At 39.0% G+C, this 23,049-nt stretch overlaps 1 protein-coding gene across 8 annotated transcripts in view; it reads left to right on the top strand.

Moving 5' to 3' along the window:
* The first annotated feature begins 115 nt into the window (after nucleotides 1-115).
* The window catches only part of PIBF1 (progesterone immunomodulatory binding factor 1), a 243,466-nt gene continuing 220,532 nt past the window's right edge, over nucleotides 116-23,049 (top strand). For all 8 annotated transcript variants that reach the window (XR_012378762.1, XR_012378761.1, XR_012378764.1 and 5 more), the window contains exons 1-5: nucleotides 116-288; nucleotides 1,313-1,618; nucleotides 8,008-8,108; nucleotides 10,564-10,762; nucleotides 13,026-13,145. Coding sequence is in view for 3 of the 8 variants with exons in the window: in XM_073894444.1 (XP_073750545.1) it covers nucleotides 1,367-1,618; nucleotides 8,008-8,108; nucleotides 10,564-10,762; nucleotides 13,026-13,145 (672 nt within the window). In the remaining 5 variants the exon portion in view is untranslated. The remainder of the gene's footprint in view (nucleotides 289-1,312; nucleotides 1,619-8,007; nucleotides 8,109-10,563; nucleotides 10,763-13,025; nucleotides 13,146-23,049) is intronic.

Here is a 23,049-nt window from a genome sequence, read left to right as displayed (position 1 = left end):
GGGGCGGGGCTCGCCTCTGGACTACAGCTCCCAGCATGCACTGCTTCCTGCGTTGGGGGTGGATCCAGGCTGAGTTCCGGCGGCGTGGGCGATTGCACGCTGCCGCTTCCGCCGTCCTCCCACGGGCGCGGAAGTGGTTGTCTTGGTTACGGGTTCTTAACGGTCCCCAATCTGAAATTGTTGAGGAGCTGCAACCTGAGCTTCCGTTTGGGGATGCTTTCAACTCCATGGAGAAGCGACGGTGGTGGCTGGTCCAGCCTTAGACGTGGAGTAGTTGAAGCTTTCGAGGTAGCTCGCGGCTATCCCTTCCTTTCCCACGCAGGGCAGGGACTCCTACACTGCTGAGTTTGGCTTCTTTACTCCGCACGTGTGGGCAGCTCCAGCCCCCGATCCTTTGTAATCCAGATGTTGCCTCTCTCTGATTTCACCTTTACCTTTTCCCTTTGAGAGGGATGCCGTTTCCCCTCCACACGCCTTTCTAATCATTTAGTTTGGAAAAGCTGGTATCTGCAATACCGCAAATAACTTATTATGTCATGTAGTATTAAAAGAAGAGAATTGCTAAAATTCTTGTGAAAGGGTAAGAAGTTCGATTTAGAATACTTGAGTTTATTTCTTCTACGTTCTTGTTTTCATTTTATCTGGAAGTCCATTGGAATATTTTTATTTCACTGTTTACCTTTTTAAAAAATCTTCAGTGATGCCTCATTGCCCGTAGAATAAATTTCGAACGCATTTTGACATTCATGGCTCTCGAAGTCTTGATTATTAAGGTTGTATGTGTGTATGTGTATGAGGGATAGGGCGAGTCCTACTCAAAATCACGAAGGCTTGGCCCCAGCGGGACTACAACTATCTTCTGCTATTGTGCATTTTCACCACCTCTGTACCAACCCTAATTCTTGCATGCTTTTTTCTTGTTGCTACTCTAAATCCTTCAAGATTCTAAGTAGACAAAACCTTGTGATCAACTCAGAATTGATTTCTCTAAGCTCGAACACGTGCTGCTTTTCGTTCCTGGATACTACTGACTAGGGCTTTTATCCTTTACCTCGAACAATTTCTTTGTTTCCCACAAGTAAGATTCCTGTCCCCAGGAACTGGGCTTTTTATTCATCAAGGGCAAATTCATAGTAGGATTTAATGAGCTTGATTTAATATGTCTGATTTGAGCAGTAATTTACTAATCTGTCCTAGACGAGGGGTCCTCCAGATTGCCTGATAACTACTTAGGCATTCATTAGTATCTCTTTAACATACTTATGCTTTCCATAGAGAATGTGTGAATACATTTAATATTTTTAACCCACAGAAAATTGAAATTGAATTGGAGAAGAAAACTGAGCCATAACAACAACAACAAAAAATGTCTCGAAAAATTGCCAGGGCATCAAAAAAAGTGAATATCTCTAGCTCTCTGGAATCTGAAGATATTAGTTTAGAAACAACAGTTCCTACGGATGATATTTCATCATCGGAAGAGCGAGATGGTAAAATCAAAATCACCCAGCAACTAATCGAACGTAAAGAACTTCTTCATAATATTCAGTTACTGAAAATAGAGCTGTCCCAGAAAGATATGATGATAGACAACTTGAAAGTGGATTATCTTACGAAGGTAAGATTAGGTGTAATTTTTGTTATTTTTATGCTTTATTGTCTCCAAACTGCAGATAAATAAGAATTAAAATTATATATATGTAATCTGACCTTGAATGATACGTTTATCATTTCAAAAAGAAAATTATATTTTCTTGCATAGTTGAAAAAAACTTTTTGGAAGGAGAGGAGGAGTGAATTATACTTCTGTGTATTAAATAAAAAGTCCTGAAAGAGGCGATGATTTGAAGTTGGGCAGAGATGAATTGCTTCTGTAGGCTCAGTTTTTAAAATCTAGCATGTGTGAGATATCTTTTTAGGTGTTTTTTTTCCAGCCAAGATGTGTTCTGCTTCATTGGGAATTAACCCTGATGTGACTAGTTTGATAGGGAGAATCAAGATCATAATTATATTATTAGTCTGTATAGTCCTCTGCCCTGGAGATTCAGTTTCTTTGGTATCTCTGTTTGACAGTTATTCGTATTCCTGAGTTTATGACACCTAATCATCATTGATCCTTGCCACGGCCACTTTTTATTTTGTATATTTATTCTTTTTATTCCCGTAGCTCATTTCCCTTCTTCTCTCTCTCGATCAACTATTTTTTTTAAGATTTTATTTATTTATTTGAGAGAGAGGGAGGAGAAAGAGAACACGAGCGGGGTTGGGATGCAGAGGGAGAGGGAGAAGCAAACTCTCCACTGAGCAGGGAGCCCAACACGGGGCTCAGTCCCAGGACCCGGGGATCAGGACCTGAGCCAAAGGCAGACACTTAACCAACTGAGCCACCCAGGCGCCCTTCTATTAACTATTTTAAATTTTTTTTTTTTACATTTGTTCTTGAAAATGGGTATTTTTCTTATTTTTTCCTTTACATAAATGTAAATTGCATGTTTTGTTTTAGAGTTTATCTCTTTTATAGCTGTTTTTTTTCCCCATCTCCGGGATGTTTTTGAAATCATTAATGTTACTGTGTATGTCTCGTCTTCTGCTTCTAACTTCTATGTAATTCTCTGTGTGTGTGTGTGTGTGTGTGTCTACCAATCTATTCATCCACTACCGCAGAGGTAGGCACCTAGATTGCCTCCCAATTCTCTGCCACCACATGCAACATGGGCCTTCTGTAGGCATTTCTCTTTTGGACCTGTGTGGACATCTTCTTTGACATGTATACTCAGGAATAGAATTTCTGGCTCATAGGGTATATACATACTTAATTAAACTGAGTGTACTGTCAAATTACTCTCCAGAATAGCTGCGTACTCTACATTCCCATGGTTTTTGGTCCATGAGCACTAGGGTTGTTTTGCTTAGAGACCCCTTGGGAGTAAGATGTTTGCTGTCAGATATATGGAGGAATATTATACAGTAAAGGATTAGTCTTTCATAATTCATCAAATCGAAGGCAGCTTGATTGTAAAGTGGACCATTACTTGTATCACTGAGATTAAAAACTGCCAAGTTAAACCGTTATGTGCTATAGATTGTAAGATGCATTCCAGTTTCAGAGATGTAAAATGTGAAAAAGTGAGAGTCTGGGATCAGTGAAGGAACAGAATTTTTAGACATTTATTTTCCAGAGCTTACCAGTATATTGAGCATTGGGGGTACAAGGATGAAAATATCATTTTCTAGCATTATTTTTTTATTAGTTTCAGAGGTAGAGTTTAGTGATTCATCCGTTGCATATAACACCAAGTGCTCATTACATCAAGTGCCCTCCTTAATGTCCATCACCCAGTTACCCCATTCCCCCACCTACCTCCCCCTCCAGCAACCCTTAGTTTGTTTCCTATAGTTAGGAGTCTCTTATGGTTTGCCTCCCTTTCTGTTTTCACTTTATTTTATTTTTCCCTCCCTTCCACTGTAATCCTGTTTTGTTTCTTAAATTCCACATATGAGTGAAATCATATGATAATTGTCTTTCTTGGATTGATTTATTTCACTTAGCATAATACCCTCTGGTTCCCTCCACATCATTGCAAATGGCAAGATTTCATTTTTTGATGGCTGAGTAATATTCCATTGTGTGTGTGCCACATGTGGCATTATTAAAAATAAATTTCCCTTACTCGACTATAGATAATAAAAGTCACAGGAAAAGTAGATTTCTGCTGACTATAAACCTTTCTTGCTATTAACATTTAAATGGCCTGATTTAAGTTACTTAGCTTCCTGTCATTGGAAGCATTCTATAGTCCTGAGTGGTCAAGTGTCATGATACATTATAGGTATTTTTGCTGTGGAAAGAGGTTGAACTAGCTGTGCAGTGTTCTGGGGATGAAGTTCAGTTGCTAGTACCAAAGGCTTAGAAAATGGTGGCTGCCTGTAACACAGGAGAAGGATTTTATTTCTCTTGTGTAACAGGAATCTGAAAGTAGGTAATTTAGATTTGGGGTGGTTACTCCTTGATATTGTTAGGAACCCAGGCTCCTTTTAACCTTCTGCACAGCTGTTTTAAGCATGTGCTTTTCATCTCAAAGTCAGAGATGGCTGATCTACCTCCAGTATTGTATCCATGTTACAGGCAGAGGATGAGGAGAAGGATAATGGGAAAATGGGACACATGCCAAAAGACTCATTCTCTTTTATGTACTTCTATTTTTTTAAGATTTTATTTATTTATTTATTTATTTGAAGGAGAGAGAGAGTGCGCATGCTACCAGGGGGAGGGTCAGAGGGGGAAGGAGCAGGAGAGGGAGAGAGAATCTGAGGCAGACTACCGGCTAAGTGCAGAGCTCCACGCGGGGCTAGATCTCACTATTGTCAGATCAGGACCTGAGCTGAAACCAAGAGTCAGACACTTAACCAGCTGAGCCACCCAGAAGCCCCAGGACTCATTCCCTTTTAAAGAGCTTTCCCAGAAGCTCAAGCCAGTGGCCTCAGTAAACTAGAACTATATAGCATGACCACCTTAGCTGCAAGGAGTGGAAAGCTGGGAAATGTAAATATTTAACTGGATACATTATTGTCACTAATAAAAATCAGAGTTACATTAGATAGAAGAGAAGACAGTGTTGGGAGACGAGTAGCAATTTTTTTTGTTCTATTCATCACAGTCTTTTTATTTTTTGTTATTATTTTTTTTAAAGATTTTATTTATTTGACAGAGAGAGACACAGTGAAAGAGGGAACAGAAGCAGGGGGAGTGGGAGAGGGAGAAGCAGGCTTCCCAAAGAGCAGGGAGCCCAGGGCGGGGCTCAATGTGGGGCTCGATCCCAGGACCCTGGATCATGACCTGAGCTGAAGGCAGACGCTTAACAACTGAGCCATGCAGGCGTCCCCATCACAGTCTTTTTAAGTTAGAAAGTCTGTGAATCTAATGTTTTTTCTACACCAGTATGGTGGCAATACAATTTTTACATTTGTTACAGTTTATTACTAACGTTACAGTTTTTTACTATGAATGTCTTGATCCATGTTGATTTGACTTCTCCATATCTAAAAACAAGAACACATTTCTCCAAGGGAACTCAAAAGCATTAGTCCCACTTCCCTCTTGCTCACTGAGAGAACTTAAAAGGGTAACGGCTTAGGCCAAACATCCTGATTCTAGAGAATTGTTGGCTTTCCATTTTTATCCCTGCCCATTGATGCCTAAATCTCCTTCCTTATTCCTTCCTTCCTTTCCTCTTCGGTCTTCATGCCTGTTAATTTTTAAATGACAGTCTTTTTATCTTTCACTTGAGATCTGTGGGTTCCTTATTGCTGGGGAATTAAATGAAGGGGTGCATCTTCCCAGCTTGATTGTCTTTGAGTTAAGGAACCTAAGTTAGAAGTCAGTTAAAATTGTGAAAGTTGTAACCCTGGAAAGAGTAGAACTTTCTGTCCTTGTGGTAACAGTATTCTTGATTTGCAAAATAATAATTATGAGGAATGTGGTTGTCTTTTGTTGATTTAAGACATTTATTGAAGCCTGTTGCTAGGAATATAACTGAACATGGCAGGGTCCCTTTTTTATGTAGATCACATTCAAGTGAGACACATGATCAAGAAACAAATGGGAGCTCTTCAAGATCATGTGACACAGCATCACTTAGCAACGGGAGTTTTCTACTTTAGATAAGGAGTCAGCAAATTTTTTCTGTAAAGACCCAGACAGTAAATATTTTATGCTTTGCAGGCCATGTGTGGTCTGTCACATATTCTTTGTTGTTTTTTTTAATCCTTTACAAATGCAAAATCTATTAGCTCATGGGCTGTACAGAAACAGGGCATGGGCTTGATTTGACCCATTGCCATCGTTTATTAACTCTTGCTTTAGACTGTGTAATCAGAGAAGCCACCGGTAGATTTTAGGCAATTAGAATTACATGTCCTGATTTTTGTATTCAAAATGGCACTGAAGTAATAGACCAAGGACAGATAAGGTAGAAGCAGAAGACAGTTAATTGGGTTATTGCCTTATGTAAGACTTAAGTTTTTGGCTTCATCCACTGGAGCCATTTATTGAGAAATGGAAGGCTGGGAGAAGACTGTTCTGGGAGGTAAGATGTAAGTTCTGTTTTGAACATGTTAAACTTTAGATTCCTGTTAGACCCCAAAACAGAATTGTCAATTAGAGTTTAGGGGAGAGTCCATGACTTTGTATGTGTGTTTGTGTGTGTGTCTGTGTGGTGTGTATGTAAAATATACATCAGCATATAGATGGCACTTAAAGCTGTGGGATTAGATGACATTACCTGGTGAGAGCAGAGGGCCCCAAGCCACGTGAAGTGGAGTCCAACATCTAGAAATAGGGTAGAGGAAGAGAATCTAGCAAAGGAGCCTGAGAAGCCTACGAGTGGCTAGTGGGTTAGGAGGAAGACCAAAGAGGAATAACATGGAATTCAAACTATGATAACAGTCATCTGCTGTGTCAAATCATGCTGTCAAGTAAGATAAATATGCTGAAATTATTAGGGGACTGGTTATTAAAAGAAGTGATTCAGAATACTTTTCCTGGAATATTATGGGAAAAATATTGAATTTTTGCTCTGATGGTAAGCAAAGAAATGGTACATTAGCAAAGGGAGTGGTGTGATCAAGGGAGTATTGTTCGTTGTTCTTTTTAGTGGATGATAGAAGTAGTTTGCTTAATGATAGGAATGATCCAGTAGAGATGGGGAATTTGCTGATGCAAGAGGAATCCTCTTGAATATATTAAAGATTGGCTGTTAAATTAATCTATTTTAAAAGATGAATAAGAATTACCTGGGTTGAAAGGAAAAGAGAAAAGAATTTTTTAATTAGACTAAGAGCAAAACCCAAGTCCATAGAGGCTTAAGAGAGACCACAGCGTACTTGAAGAAAGGCAAGCGCTTATTTTTCCTGGAACAGAGTGTACTTTTAAGCTAGTGACCAGAGAAGGAAGGAGCTGGTAAGGGCCAGATCAAGAAGTACTGGTACATTATGCCATAAGTTTGAAATTGATTTCGAAAACAGTGAAGATCCTCTGAAGGATTTAAAACTGGGGAAATAAATTTTTGTTAACATTTTTTAAAAGGAAGCTAAAGGAAGATAAATTTGGAGGTTGACAAAACTGGACACAAGGAAACACTCCTGGTGAGAGATGGTGGGGGTCTAACTGAAGATTTGTCAGTGGGTATCAAAGAGGATGGAGCAGTTTTGAGAGCTATTTATGAAGTGAACTTAACAAGAACCACAACAAAATGGAGTCTGGTCAGAATAAGCTGTGAGGGAGAAGTAGACCTCAACCATGACTCAGGTGTTTTTTGCGTTGGAGACTAGGGAGGTCCAGGGAGTGTACGAGTAGGTGAGGCTGAGGCCTCGTTTTCTTTTGGACATTTGGGACATCACTCATGGAGTATTCGTTTGGAGATCTATGGATCAAAAGGACAAATGCAGGGTCTAGCAAGGAAAAAATCACCTGGGCAAGGTGCCAAAATAAAATCCCAGATGTTAGGGGGCTTCTCAGTGAGAGTGAGTGAAGGGGGAAAAGTAGTCTCTTTTTTTTTTTTTAAGAACTTTTATTTATTTATTTATTTATTTATTTAAGATTTTGTATTTATTTGTGAGAGAGAGAATGAGAGACAGAGAGCATGAGAGGGGGGAGGGTCAGAGGGAGAAGCAGACTCCCTGCTGAGCAGGGAGCCCGAAGCGGGACTCCATCCCAGGACTCCAGGATCATGACCTGAGCCGAAGGCAGTCGCTTAACCAACTGAGCCACCCAGGCGCCCAAGGGGAAAAAGTAGTCTTAATGACAGCCTGGCAAAAAACCCATGTATGTGGCAGCAGTTTAAACCATTTGTATGAACAGACTGTAATTTGTTAATATAACATTGCAGAAGAACCTCTATCCAAGCTTTCTCTCTCTCTTTTTTTTTTTAACATTGAGTATTTTTCAGACATTTTGTAGTGATAAATTTGAAAGTTGACCATATAATTTACCTCTTTCTCTTCATTAAGATTGAAGAATTGGAGGAGAAACTTAATGATGCACTTCACCAGAAGCAGGTACTGACACTGAGATTAGACAATCAGTTGACTTTTCAACAAAAGGATGCCAGGTAAGAAAGTTTTTAAGAAACAGTAATACCTATTTAGCCATTAAAAGTAATTTCGTTACCTGTTTATGCATGCAATTGTAGCTGAAAGAGAGAAATTTTAAGTGAGCGATGGTAATAACTTTTACATCCATACCAACAAAAAAGTAGGTTACTTGATACAATACACAAAATACAAAAAGTCAAAATTCAGCATTCATTCAACAAACATTGCTGATGTAAGTGATCCATAAGTGACAATGGAAGTTCTCTAAACTCACCACCATTTAACCTGTTGTCTGGATTAACCTTTCTTCATTTGCTTTATAAAGCACACTAAATCTCATGGCCCATTTAACTCTGCAAGTTTAAATTATCTTCTTTTTTGCCTGCATTCTTTCTCCCAATTCAGTTGTGTACTTAGGAAGATTCCATTGTGTTTACTCTCAAATATGCCTGTGACAGTTGTCCTTAGAATTATGTAAACAATGAAATATGAATGAAAAAAAGATGTGCTGCTTTATGAAAACTATAATGAATTCTTTGAAACAATTTAATAGAAGTAAGTGATTAAAAAAAAACTGTCATCAAATTAAGTGAAAGCAAGACAGATTTAAAAGTTGGGAGCAAAAATCAAATAAGTCCATAAAAAGTATCCTCTCATATTTCTTCCCAAGTGTCTTTAAGGTAAAGAAATTGAACTTGGCAATCATGAACAATGATTTACACAAAAAACAAAGTATACCTTTGTATTTAAAAAATCTGAACCCTATGTAGAAAATTTGATAAGTGACTGCTTCTTTCTATGTGTTAATTAGAAGTAAATGTGTTAAAGTGCTTATCTTCTCTCTTTGTAAGATTTCACTATTTAACTGATACTTAAAAAAAATTATCTCACCAGTTACCAGGCACTATAACATTAGATCATTGGTTCTGAAACTTTAGTATGTATCAGACCCATCTGGAGGTCTTGTTAAAAAGGATTGTTGGGTCTCACCCTCTGATATTGTGATTTGGGGTGAGCCCTGAGAATCTGTATTTCTACCAAGTTCTCAGGTGATGCTGATGCTGCTGGTCTGGCGACAGTACTTTGGGAACCACTCCATTCAGTGGTAGGGCTTCTACTCTAATTCTTGAGGCATTTCTCAGATTACATGATGCTGAGAGGGCAGTTGAGGGGCTATTGCAATAATCCTCTTGATGGCTGACATTAGTAAAAAGTGGTTGTTGGATTTTGAATATATTTTGGTGGTTGAGCTGATGGGATTGTGGCAACATTTTTGGTTCGAATAAATGAAAGGGTGGAGTTGCTGTCAACTAAGATAGGAAAACCACAGTGGAAGAGGTTTATGAATGAAGAGCAAGAGTTCAGTTTGGGACATCTTCTGTTAGAGTTGTCTTATTAGAAATCCATGTGTAGGTATTGGAAGAGTTTGGTCTAGAGATATAAATCTGGGAATCATTAGGATATAGACAGTACACATTTAAGTCATAAGATTGGATGAATTCCCCAAGGTAGTAAATACAGAGAGAGAAGAGAGCCAAGTACTCCTAACATTAAGACAAACCAGAAAGGAGACTGAGAAAACACCAATGGAAAAATGGGAGAAAAATGATAAGAGTATAGTGATTTGGAAGCCAGGTGAAGAAAGTGTGTACAGGGAGAGATCAGTTGTGTCAAGTAGTCTTTGGTCATGGATGAGAAGAATTGAGAATTGATCATTAGCAATCTGGATGTCATTGGCAACCTTGAGATTTCATTAGGAAGGATAAAAACCTAATTGGCATGGGTTTAAGAAGAAGGGCACCAGAGAGTGAGTAGAGACAACTTTTGAGAAGTTTTGCTGTATGGAGGAGCAAACAAAGGGGGCAGTGAAATGTTCATTTTTTTTAAGATAGAAGAAGTAACAGCATGTTTGTATGTTGATGGGTGTGATACAGTAGGAAGGGGAGAGAATCAATTGTCCCTTCCTGCTCAGAATCTTCGAATAGGCAGCTAATGATGGCAACGTCTGCTACATGTATTCTTTGAGAATGATTATGTACAGATTACTCCTTTCATCACCTCACTGGTTGAATGAATGCTTTACAGTGGTTCAGTGTTGCCATCTTCAAGCAGTATACTTTAAAGTACCTGGACAGAAAGAAATGAAAATTATTTTGATGAGTAGGGTCTAAAACAGATATATAAATTTAAATCTTAAGCAAAGGAAATATATGATTTTATAATTTGAATTTTGAAAATTATTCTTTAAGAATATCAATTTTCTATTTAACAGTTTATGTGGCTGCACATGTAGTAATGAGTATAGAATTGTCATTTCATGTTTAACTGCTTAAATAAATAAGCATTCAGCTGGGGCCAAAAACATCAGAGAGCTTCTCATTTCCTGTTTTTATGTTACTGTAAAAGGTAACTTTGAGAAAATTAAATCTGAACGTTTTCTTTAAGCTTGCCATAAATTCTTTCCTAATGTAGAAAATATCAAGAACTAATGAAACAAGAAATGGAAACTATTTTATTGAGACAGAAACAACTAGAAGAGACAAATACTCAGCTAAGAGAGAAGGCGGGAGATGTTCGTCGAAACCTGCGTGACTTTGAGTTGACAGAAGAGCAATATATGAAACTAAAAAGTTTTCCCGAAGATCAGCTTTCTATTCCTGAATATGTATCTGTAAGTGTGTTGCATCATTTAAAAAAAAAAAACAAACTGCATATATTTTCAAATTAGAACTTGCTATTTATGTAATAGCCTTAACCTTCCAAGTACCCAATTAATAAATTATTTTGTTATTTTATGGCCTTGATCTGGAAATAGTGAATGAAGTTAATGGCTGCACAGTCCATAGAAATGAATCATTGTATCATAAACCGGTGGTTTATAATATTTTCACCCAAAATGAGAAATTTATAGAGATAACAGATTAGTGGTTGCCAGGGGATGGGGATAGTAGAGGAGAGAGGACTTGGTGTGATAGTGAAGGGGGTAGGATGAAGGGGATCTTGGTGATCTAGCTCGGATCTGTTGCGGTGTTGGTTATACAGATCTACACATAGGATTCATCTATGGCCGTAGTCTCAATTTTTTTGATGTCAGCATCCCTTTACGTCCAAGGAGCTTTTGTTTATATGGGCCCTATCTATTAGTATTTACCATATTTGAAATTAACACTAAGACATTTTTAAAACACAAGAATACATAAGCACACATTCCATTAGCCTTAAAGGCGATGATCTCACCACACATCAGGTAGCCACTGGCAAACACCACTGAACAGGCATAAGACAATGAGAGTAAAACAAGCAGAAAAAATCTTAGTATTATTAGGAAAATAATTTTAATCTTATGAATTACCTGAAAGGGTCTCAGAGTGATGGGGTGGTAACCAGGGGTTCCCAAACCACACATTGAGAGCTGCTGGTTTGTGATATATAGATGTCATTTCACCTTTAGAGGCTTGAACTTTTTCATATGTAAAAGGATTGATAATAATAATAGTACCTTTCTGCTGAGGTAATGTGAAGATTGACTGTGAATATGTGTGTGAAATGCTTAGCATAGTGCTTAGAACATAGTAAACATATAGTAAATATACCTATTATTTTTGCAGGAGTGGTGATTGCTACTCTTGGTTTTCATTTGCATAACGTTTCTGGATTAATGATCTCATAAAACAAGGTGTTCCTTTTTGTCCATTTTTTTATTTAAATAGCTCAAATATATTTTTTTCTGTCTGAAGTGTACTGTCCAAGACATATCAAATCTCTCACAGGCTGTCGTTTTGACTTTATCCATAGTAGGTATCAAGTATCCCACAAGTGGGAGTTACACATATTTTTGTTCTCTGGTTTGTTAATGTTCTTTGTCATCTTCTGTTTTTGCAGATGGTATTATCCTAACTAGTCATACACAAATTCATTGTGTTGAGGACTAGCCTCTTACCAGATGTGGTACTCTTGCAGTTCAGCAACATATTAAGGAATTGCAGATTGCATGCCTATATAATAAATAGGCATAATTACCCTCTCCTAATTTGTTCATGGCTTCTTAAGCTTATAGGAATTTGTCAAATAGAACACTTTACTAGATTAGGGTGGACAAATTCCTCTGAGAGAATCATGAGTGAGAAAAGAGGTCTGAACTGAATGGAAGTAGTGATATGAAAGATCCCTCCAGATTCCTCCTGATTATCCCTTACCTGGCAGTGGTAGCAGTAGGGCTTCACCAGGGACCTGGGATGTAGGCTTATCATGTGTTTAGGCAAGAGAGAGAGCAGTGTGCAAATCGGGCAAAAATTCCTGCCTTTGTGAGCTTACATTCATTCAAGCAGAGCAACACAGACAATAAATTAAAAGTAATATGCAGAATGTTTGTCATAAATGCTATGGAGAAAAGAGCAGGAATGAGACTAGGAGCTGCCATCAGGTGGGGGTACTATTTTAAATCAGATTAGAGGAATTAGGGCTTTACTGATAGGGTGACCTGAAGGGAGTGAAAGCATGAGCCATGCATTTGTATGTAGGAAGAATTCTTCTATCAGAGGAAATACGACCAAAACTTAAGCACTTAATGTGTTCAGGAAGTAACAAGCAGATAGGGTGGAATCAGCAGTGGTGGGAGATGAGGAGTAAGTAGTACATGGAGTACAGATAGAAGAGAAGAAAGAGACTGTGTCGGGGTAGAGAATTATAGAGAATCTGGGCCTTGAGGAAACTTAATTGAACATTAAGCCTTAATAAAGTATTAGTGGTCAGGGTCAGTTAATAACTGTTTGTACAAACAAAACTTGATTATACGGGCATATAATGCAAAACTCAATGCTTTCCTTTTGTTACCTGAATGTTTTTATTACTCATAATTGAGGGTACTATAAATTAATAAATTTTAATTGTAACAGGGATTCTAAAATTGCCTAATTTGATTTTTGTTTTTAAAGATTCGGTTCTATGAACTAGTGAATCCATTAAGAAAGGAAATCTCTGAACTGCAAGTGAAAAAGAGTGACCTATCAGAAGAATTAAGTGAAAACAAGAGACAGTTGAAACAACTGACAGAGGTTTGTATGATTTTGATCGCTGGTGGGAAGAAGCTCCATGTTTTTTTCTAGGGAGTTCCTCAAGATTTGTGAGCAGGAATAAAAAAGTCAATGATAGAAAAAATGCTGACTACACAATTATTCAAGCAGTGGGAAGGTTAAATTGGAAATAGTCATCTTAAAGGTTGACAGGGTAAGTCTGTGATATTGGCCTGTAATCCATGGTTGACTGTTTTGTTGTAACTCTTTCATTCTTGGTTCTTATTACAGATTAGCCTTGTTTGTGATATGAAAGGGAGCTGCTATCCATTTATCATTTTGCCTCTTCATTAAGTACCTTAGTTTTCCTAATGTTTGTTTGGAGCATGAGCACTGATATAAGTAAGCATCAGCCCCAGTGATATGCATGGTGCTGTGCCATGTGCTGGCAGCAGTGAACTCAAAGGAGAGAGTGTCTGCCCTTCTAGAGTTCAAACTCTAATAGATTAGACTTAGGACCTTAGATGGTGTTTTGACACTCCCATTTTTCTGTGTGACACTGAATAAGTCATTTAATGTTTCCTGCTCTGTCAAATGGAGGAAATAATCCTGCTTGTCCGTTCATTTCATTGAATTGCTCGTTTCTGTTTCAAAGTAAAAATGTCATTTTTAGCAAAGTTGCATATAAATATTTTTTGTCCGTATTTCAAGAAGGCAACTTTTACCAAAGATCTAGTATCCAGAAATAAATAATTATAATTTAATTTACATTTCGATGCCCTAATTTGCTGCTCTGTTAGTGCTGGACAAAATCTATTTAGGTCATTAACGTAGAGCCAATATTACAGGCAAATAAAGCCTCATCTTCCTTCCTCTCCTCATAGGAGTGATAAAGTCAGCAGGAGTGATTGCCAAAGAGGCAGATGTACCTATAGGAACCCTACTACAAGGTTCTGTTGTGAGTTTTTGTGTCTTCTGCTGACCTGCCACATTGTGCAGGTCAAGTGTTTGCATGTTTTAGAAAGATAGCTTTGAATTTTTATAAAATTTGCAAAAAAATAAAAGACAAAGTTAGAAGGCCTCAGCGTGGCTAGTAGCTAATTTTGTAGCCTTGGCCAAATCATTTAATTTCTATTTCTGCAAAATGCCCAGGATGGTGATAGTCATGGCAACACAGGGTTCACTGGGTTTATTGGGGACAAAGCAATGAAATGAGTTTTCAGACTTGGCTCTGTAGCACGTCATGGTATCTCAGTTTCCCTCAAGGACTTCTTATTTTTTAGGAGGAGGGCTGGAAAAGTTTCCTAACCTTGTTTATATCAAACTATCTCTTTTTTAATGACTTTAACATTTGGGGATTCTAAGACTGGTTTCTCTTGAACAAAGGATTCCTTGGGCCAAAGAGAAAAAAGCTTTTGCAACTCTAGAATTACCAATAGTATGTGATAATAGTTTTCCTGTGCCGTAAAGCAAATCTCTTGACTCTTCAAGGGTCAGTAATGGCATTGTATCCCAGATTTTTGTTTGTTTGTTTCAACCTTGCTCATAACACTGTCAGTATTTTGTTGATAGGAAAACATAGATAATCAACACTGGTTTGACTCATTGCATTCCTGAGTATTTTTAATGAACTAATAGCTCTTGAACAAAGAAACAGTTTTGTTTGTAAACCTGTATTAGGATTCTTCAGAGAAATAGAACCAATAGGATATCTGGAGGGAGAAAGAGAGATTTGTTTTAAGGAATTGGCTCACATGATTGTGGAGGCTTGATGAGTGCAAAATCTGATGGGATAGGCTGGCAGGCTGGAGATTCAGGGGAGAGTTGTAGTTAAGTACAGAGACAGTCTGCTGACAGAATTCTTCTTATTCAGAGGCAGTCAGTCTTTGGTCTAGTATGGCTTTCCGCTGATTAGATGTGACCTTTACATTATTTAGGTTAATTGGCTTTACTCAAAGCCTACTGATTTAAATGTTATTTGTTTTTTCGTTTATTTCAAGTTTTTATTTCTAGTTAGTTAACATATAGTGTAATATTGGTTTCAGGAGTAGAATTCAGTGATTCTTCACTTACGTGTAACACCCAATGCTCATCACAAGTGCCCTCCTTAATGCCCATCCCCCACCCATCACCCCTCCAGCAGCCCTAAGTTTATTTTCTGTCGTTAATAATTGTCTCTTGTGGTTTGCCTCCCCCCCCCTTTTTTTTATTAAATGTTAATCTCTGGGGTGCCTGGGTGGCTCAGTTGGTTAAACATTTGCCTTCTGCTCAGGTCATGATCCCAGGGTCCTGGGATTGAGCCCCATGTTGGGCTCCCTACTCAGTGGGGAGTCTGCTTCTCCCTCTCCCTCTGCCCCTCCCCACTGCTCATGCTCTCTCTCTCAAATAAATAAAATCTTTTTAAAGAAATGTTAATCTCATCTAAAAAATACCTTTACAGAAAGATCTAACATAGTGTCTGACCAAAATAAAAATAAAATAAAATAGTATTTGACCAAATGTTTGAGTATTGTGGCCTAGCCATTTGACACATGAAGTTAACCAGCACAGGGGCACCTGGGTGGCTTAGTTTTGGCTAAGCATCTGACTCTTGATTTTGGCTCAGGTCATGATCTCAGGGTCATGAGATTGAGCCCCGCCTTGGGCTCCGTCCTCTGAGCAGAGTCAGCTTCTCTCACTCCTTCTCTCCACCTGCCCCTCCCCCAGCTTGCGTGCATGTGTGCTCTCTCTCTCTCTCAAATAAATAAATCTTTAAAAAAGAGAAAGAAATTAGCCATCACAGAACCCTTCCATGTGCAAGTTTGTTTCTTAAAGGTTCATCACCTCTCAGCTGAAAATGTAATTCTCTGTCTTAAACCTTTTCATAACTTTAATAATAATATAAACAGAGAATTAAACCACAATCAGGAAAAAAGAAATTAAGTAGTGTGTTGTCTACTTAATAAAAGGTCTTAGAAATTCAGAAATATGATTTAGACAGAATAGAATTACTTTTATATTAAAGTTGCCCATAAAGTTTGATTCCTCTGGTGTGTCAAATGCTAGTACAGGCCAACTTGCCCAACACTGAAGAAAAATCAACTGAATATTTTTAAATTAAAAGATTTCCTTATAAGGGTATAGTGAACAATAAATATAATATTTAGTATTAAAAGAAATTTTGCCTAACTGTGTACTGTGAGGATTTTTATGTGTGGGGGGGATTTATTTTTTGAAATGGTTTGTTATTTACTGTTCTAGTGTTTGGAAAATTCACAGATACTAGTTCAAGTTTTATCTCTGCATTTTGACAGTGGTGTGATAATATTGGATAAAAAACTTAGTCTTCCCTACTCTCTCTGCCCCTAGTCTTATAACTTCTCCATCTACAAAATAGGATGGGAATATATAACACCTTCCTCATATGGTCATTATTATGAGAATAAAATTCGTTCAGTAAATATTTGTTGTACATCTGTTAATGTAGCAGGCATTGTTCTAGGTGCTTGGAATACTACAGTGAACAAAATAATGATCTCTGGCCTCATGGACTTTATATTTTTAAAAAGAGTACAGGGAGGGGCACTTGGTAGCTCAATCAGTTGGGTGTCCGACTCTGGATTTCAGGTCAGGCATGATCTCAGGGTCCTGGGATCGAGCCCTGAGTTGGGCTCTATACTCAGCGGGGACTCTGTGAGGATTCTCTCTCCCACTTCCCCTCCCCCACACTCGTGCACACACACTCTCTCTCTCTCTAGAATAAATAAATCTTAAAAAGAGTACAGGGAAACAAATACAAATGTTACAGATAAGCAAATCATAGAGGAAGAAAGTGATAACTGCAAAGGATAAAAGAAAAAATATTAGTGTTGCATGGAGAACAGGGAAGAAAGCATATTCAGAATTGTATAGGGTCAGCCAGTAGACCTCACTGAGGAGGTTAGAAGTTTACAAAGACTTGGAGGTGAGGGAGACAGCAAAGTTCTCAAGGAAGAACTCCCAGGCAGAGGGAACAGTCAGTGCAAAGGCAAGAGGGTGCTTTGATGTTCGTGGAGCAATGAGGAAGCCAATATGACTGGAAATACTGAAGAGAGAGAATAGTTAGGTAAGATCAGAGAGGTAATGGGTTTGTTGAAGTCACCATAAGGACTTTGATTTTAACCCTTAGTGAAAGGAAGTATTGCAGGATTTGGGGAAGAGATGTGACATGATGTGACATATTGTAAAAGGGTTATTCTGGCCGGTATATAGTAGACCTTCAGAGAGTATTAAAGAGCTTTGTTAATGTCCCAGATGTTTTTCTTTTTTTGTTCCTTTGTTTGTTTTGTTTTGTTTTATTTTGTTTTGCTGAGAATAGGCTATAGAGCTATAAGGATGGAACCAGAGAGACTTGTTATGAGACTGTTGTAGTAATCTAGGTAAGAGGTGATAGTACTTCAGATCAGGGTAATGGCAGTGTAAGTGCTACAAACTGGTTAGATCTTGGATATATTTCAAAGTAGAGCCATGGTTGGGAAAAATATGGCGGAGGAGTAGGGGACCCTATTCTAGCCGGTCCCCGGAATTGAGCTGGATATCTGCCAGGCCACTCTGAACACCCACGAAATCAGCCTGAGATGTAAGAAGATAGATCTGGATCTCTACAAACAATATCACAGGCAATTGGTTTTGAGGTACGAAGTGGGGAGCCGTGATTCCACAGGCAGATACCAGAGGATAAATGGAAGGGGGAGGGAGCCAAACCATTGGGATCCTACACCACCGGTGAGCAATAGCCTCCCACGCTGGGGACAGGGCACAGACTTGCAGACCAGTAGCAACAGGGAAAGGACTTTAGGGCAGCCCCCTGGGCAGAAACCCAGAGTGGCGGGACCGTGTATGTGAACTGGGGGCAGCTGGCAGTTTTAGAAGCACAAAGGGCAGAGACAAGCCCCAACCTGGAGGCGAGGACTGGGAGCACTGGTGAGGGGCGCACAACCTAGGATGCTGCAGTTTATAGCAGCACAGACAGAAATGGAGATAGCGTGGCCTGGAGAGCTCACTGAAGAACAGACTGCGATCTCTCTACTCTGAGGCAGAGGGTTGGAAACGATCTCTTCTGCTCTGACTCTGGGAAGAGATGCGGAAAGCCGCCAGAGAACAAAAGCCCCAAAGAATCGGTTCCCACTGACCCCATCCCCTGCCACAGGGAGCAGGGCAACTCTCCCCAAGTAGGGTTGCCTGAGTAACAGTGCACCAGGCCCCTCCCCCAGAAGACAGGCTAGGAAAACGAGGCCAGCAACCCTAAGGTCCCTAGAAAACAGGTGCATCTTGCTTGGGTTGTGGTCAATAATTTGGACTCTGTACATTCCCTCAACCACCCCTCAACAGAATGACTAGGAGGAGGAACCCCCAAAATAGGAAAGACGCAGAGCCTATAACTTATGCCACAGATTTACAAATGGATACAGATATAACCAAGATGTCAGAGATGGAATTCAGGGCAGCAATTGTGAAGACGATAGCTAGAATGGAGAAATGGATTAATGGCAACATAGAGTCTCTAAGGGCAGAAATGAAAGCTGAATTGGCAGAACTTAAAAATGCTATCAGTGAGATCCAATCTAATCTAGATAATCTAACAGCTAGGGTAAGCAAGGCAGAAGAACGAATTAGTGATTTAGAAGACCAATTAATAGACAAGAAGGGAAAAGAGGAGGCCAGGGAAAAACAACTCAGAATCCATGAAAACAGAATCAGAGAAATAAGTGACACCATGAAATGTTCCAATGTCAGAATTATTGGGATCCCTGAGGGGGTGGAGAGAGAGAGAACTAGAAGATATATTTGAGCAAATCATAGCTGAGAACTTCCCTAATCTGGGGAATGAAACAAACATTCGTGTCCTAGAGGCAGAGAGGACCCCTCCCAAGATCAAGGAAAACAGGCCAACAGCCCGGCATGTAATATTAAAGCTCGCAAATCTTAGAACCAAGGGAACCATCTTAAGAGCAGTTAGGGGGAAGAGATTCCTTACATACAGAGGGAAAACATCAGAATAACATCAGACCTATCCACAGAGACCTGGCAAGCCAGAAAGGGCTGGCAAGACATATTCAGGGTACTAAACGAGAAGAACATGCAGCCAAGAATACTTTATCCGGCAAGGCTGTCATTTAGAATGGATGGAGAGATGCAGAGCTTCCAAGACCGGCAGAAATTGAAATATGTGACCACTAAGCTGGCCCTGCAAGAAATATTAAGGGGGGTTCCAGAAATTTACAGGGACAATCTATAAAAAGAAGGTCTTCACAGGCAACATGATGACAATAAATTCATATCTTTCAATAATCACTCTCAACGTGAATGGCCTAAATGCTCCCATAAAACAGCACAGGGTTGCAGACTGTATAAAAAGGACCCATCCTTATGCCATCTGCAAGAGACTCATTTTGAACCTAAAGATATATCCAGACTGAAAGTGAAGGGATGGAAATCCATCTTCCATGCCAACGGACCTCAAAAGAAAGCTGGGGTAGCAATTCTTACATCAGACAAATTAGATTTTAAACTAAAGACTGTAGTTAGAGAGCAGAAAGACACTATATCATTCTTAAAGGGTCTATCCAACAAGAAGATTTAACAATTGTAAATATCTACGCCCCCAACATGGGAACAGCCATCTGCATAAACCAACTGTTAACCAAAATAAGAGTCATATTGATAACAATACGTTAATTATAGGAGACCTCAATACTCCACTCTCAGCAATAGACAGATCATCTAAGCAGAAAATCAACAAAGAAACAAGAGCTTTGAATGACACAGGGGACCAAATGGACCTCATAGATATATACAGAACATTCCACCCTAAAACAACAGAATACTCATTCTTCTTGAGTGCACGTGGAACTTTCTCGAGAACAGAGCACATACTGGGTCACAAATCAGGTCTCAACCGATACCAAAAGATTGAGATTATTCCCTGCATATTCTCAGACCATAATGCTTTAAAACTGGAACTCAATCACAAGAAAAAATTTGGAAAAATTCAAACACTTGGAAGCTAAAGATCACTCTGCTCAAGAATGTTTGGGTCAACCAGGATATCAAAGAAGAACTTAAACAATTCATGGAAACCAATGAGAATGAAAACACATCAGTCCAAAACCAGTGGGATACTGCAAAGGCAGTCTTAAGGGGGAAATACATAGCCATCCAAGCCTCACTCAAAAAAATAGAAAAATCCTGAATTCACCAACTAACTCTGCACCATAAAGAACTAGAGAAAAGGCAACAAACGATGCCTAAGCCATGCATTAGAAGAGAAATAATTAAGATTAGAGCAGAGATCAATGAATTAGACCAGAAACACAGATCAGATCAACGAAACTAGAAGCTGGTTCTTTGAAAGAATTAGTAAGATCGATAAACCACTGGCCAGACTTATCCAAAAGAAAAGAGAAAGGACCCAAATTAATAAAATTATGAATGAAAGGGGAGAGAGCATGACTAACACCAAGGAAATAGAAATAGTTATTGGAAATTATTATCAACTATATGCCAATAAACTGAGCAACCTGGATGAAATGGATGCCTTCCTGGAAACCTATAAACTCCCAAGACTGAAACAGGGAGAAATTGACAACCCGAATAGGCCAATAACCAGTAACGAGATTGAAGCACTGATCAAAAACCTCCCAAAAAACAAGAGTCCAGGGCCTGATGGATTCCCTCGGAATTCTACCAAACATCCAAAGAAGAAATAATACCTATTCTCCTGAAGCTGTTTCAAAAAATAGAAAAGAAGGAAAGCTTCCAGACTCATTATATGAGGCCAGCATTACCTTAATCCCCAAACCAGGCAAAGACCCCATCAAAAAGGAGAATTTCAGACTGATATCCCTGATGAATATGGATTCCAAAATCCTCAACAAAATCCTAGCTAATGGGATCCAACAATACATTAAAAGGATCATCCACCACAACCAATTAGGATTTATCCCCAGGTTGCAAAGGTGGTTCAACATTCACAAATTAATCAGTGTGATAGAACCCATTAATAAGAGGAGAGAGAACCATATGGTCCTCTCAATTGATGCGGAAAAAGCATTTGACCAAATACAGCATCCTTTCCTGATTAAAACTCTTCAGAGTATATGGATAGAGGGAACATTCCCCAAGTTCATAAAATCCAGCTACAGAAAACCCACAGCGAATATCATCCTCAGTGGGGAAAAGCTGAGAGCCTTTCCCTTAAGATCAGGAACACGACAAGGATGCCCACTCTCGCCACTATTGTTCAACATAGTACTAGAAGTCCTAGCAACAGCAATCAGACGACCAAAAGAAATAAAAGGTATTCAGATTGGCAAAGAAGAAGTCAAATTCTCTCTCTTCACAGATGACATGATACTTTATGTGGGAAATCCAAAAGACTCCACCCCCAAATTACTAGAACTCATACAGCAATTCAGTAATGTGGCAGGATACAAAATCAATGCACAGAAATCAGTTTGCTTTCTTATACACTAACAATGCAGCTGTAGAAAGAGAAATTAGAGAAACAATTCCATTTACAATAGCACCAAAAACCATAAGATACCTCGAAATAACCTAACCAAAGAGGTAAAGGATCTATACTCTAGGAACTACAGAACTCTCATGAAAGAGATTGGAGAAGACACAAAAAGATGGAAAAACATTCCATGCTCATGGATCAGAAGAATAAACATTGTTAAAATGTCTGTGGTACCCAGAGCAATCTATAACTTCAGTGCCATCCCGATCAAAATTCCACTTTTTCGAAGTGCTGGAACAAACAATCCTAAAATTTGTATGGAATCAGAAAAGACCCAGAATCGCCAAGGAAATGTTGAAAAAGAAAAACAAAGGTGGGGTCATCACATTGCCTGATTTCAAGCTATATTACAAAGCAGTGATCACCAAGACAGCATGGTAGTGGCACAAAGACATATACACCAATGGAACAGAATAGAAAGCCCAGATATGGACCCTCAACTCTGTGGTCAAATAATCTTCCACAAAGCAGGGAAAAATATGCAATAGAAAAAAGACAGTCTCTTCAATAAATGGTGCTGGGAAAATTGGACAGCTATATACAGAAGAATGAAACTCAACCATTCTCTAACACCATTCACAAAGATAAACTCAAAATGGATGAAAGACTTCAATGTGGGACAGAAATCCATCAAAATCCTAGAGGAGAACACAGGCAGTAATCTCTTTGACATTGGTCACAGCAACTTCTTTCAAGATTCATTTCCAAAGGCTAGTGAAACAAAAAGCAAAAATGAACTTTTGGGACTTCATCAAGATAAAAAGCTTCTGCACAGCAAAGTAAATAGTCAACAAAACAAAGAGGCAACCCACAGAATGGGAGAAGATATTTGCAAGTGACACTACAGATAAAGGGCTGGTATCCAGGTTCTAGAACTTCTCAAACTCGACACCCAAAAAACAGCCACGTCAAAAAATGGGCAGTAGACATGAACAGACACTTCTCCAAAGAAGACAAACAAATGGTTAACAGACACGTGAAAAAAATGTTCATCATCATTAGCCAGCATGGAAATCCAAATCAAAACCACATTGAGATACCACCTTTCACCAGTTAGAATGGCAAAAATTGACAAGGCAAGAAACCACAAACGTTGGAGAGGTTGTGGAGAAGGGAACCCTCATACTGTTGGTGGGAATGCAAGTTGGTATAGCCACTTTGGAAAACAGTGTGGAAGTTCCTCAGAAAATTAAAAATAGAGCTACCCTATGACCCAGCAGTTGCACTACTGGATATTTAGGTCAAAGACACAGATGTAGTGAAAAGAAGGGCCATATGCACCCCAGTGTTCATAGCAGCAATGTCCGCAATAGCCAAACTGTGGAAAGAGCTGAGATGCCCTTCCACAGATGAATGGATAAAGAAGATGTGGTCCATATATACAATGGAATATTACTCAGCCATCAT

Source organism: Callorhinus ursinus, unplaced genomic scaffold (genome assembly GCF_003265705.2).
Source record: "Callorhinus ursinus isolate GAN/ISIS: 27379988/994484 unplaced genomic scaffold, GSC_fseal_2.0 scaffold7, whole genome shotgun sequence".
Lineage (NCBI taxonomy): Eukaryota > Metazoa > Chordata > Mammalia > Carnivora > Otariidae > Callorhinus > Callorhinus ursinus.
This window is presented reverse-complemented; position numbering and strand designations above follow the sequence as displayed.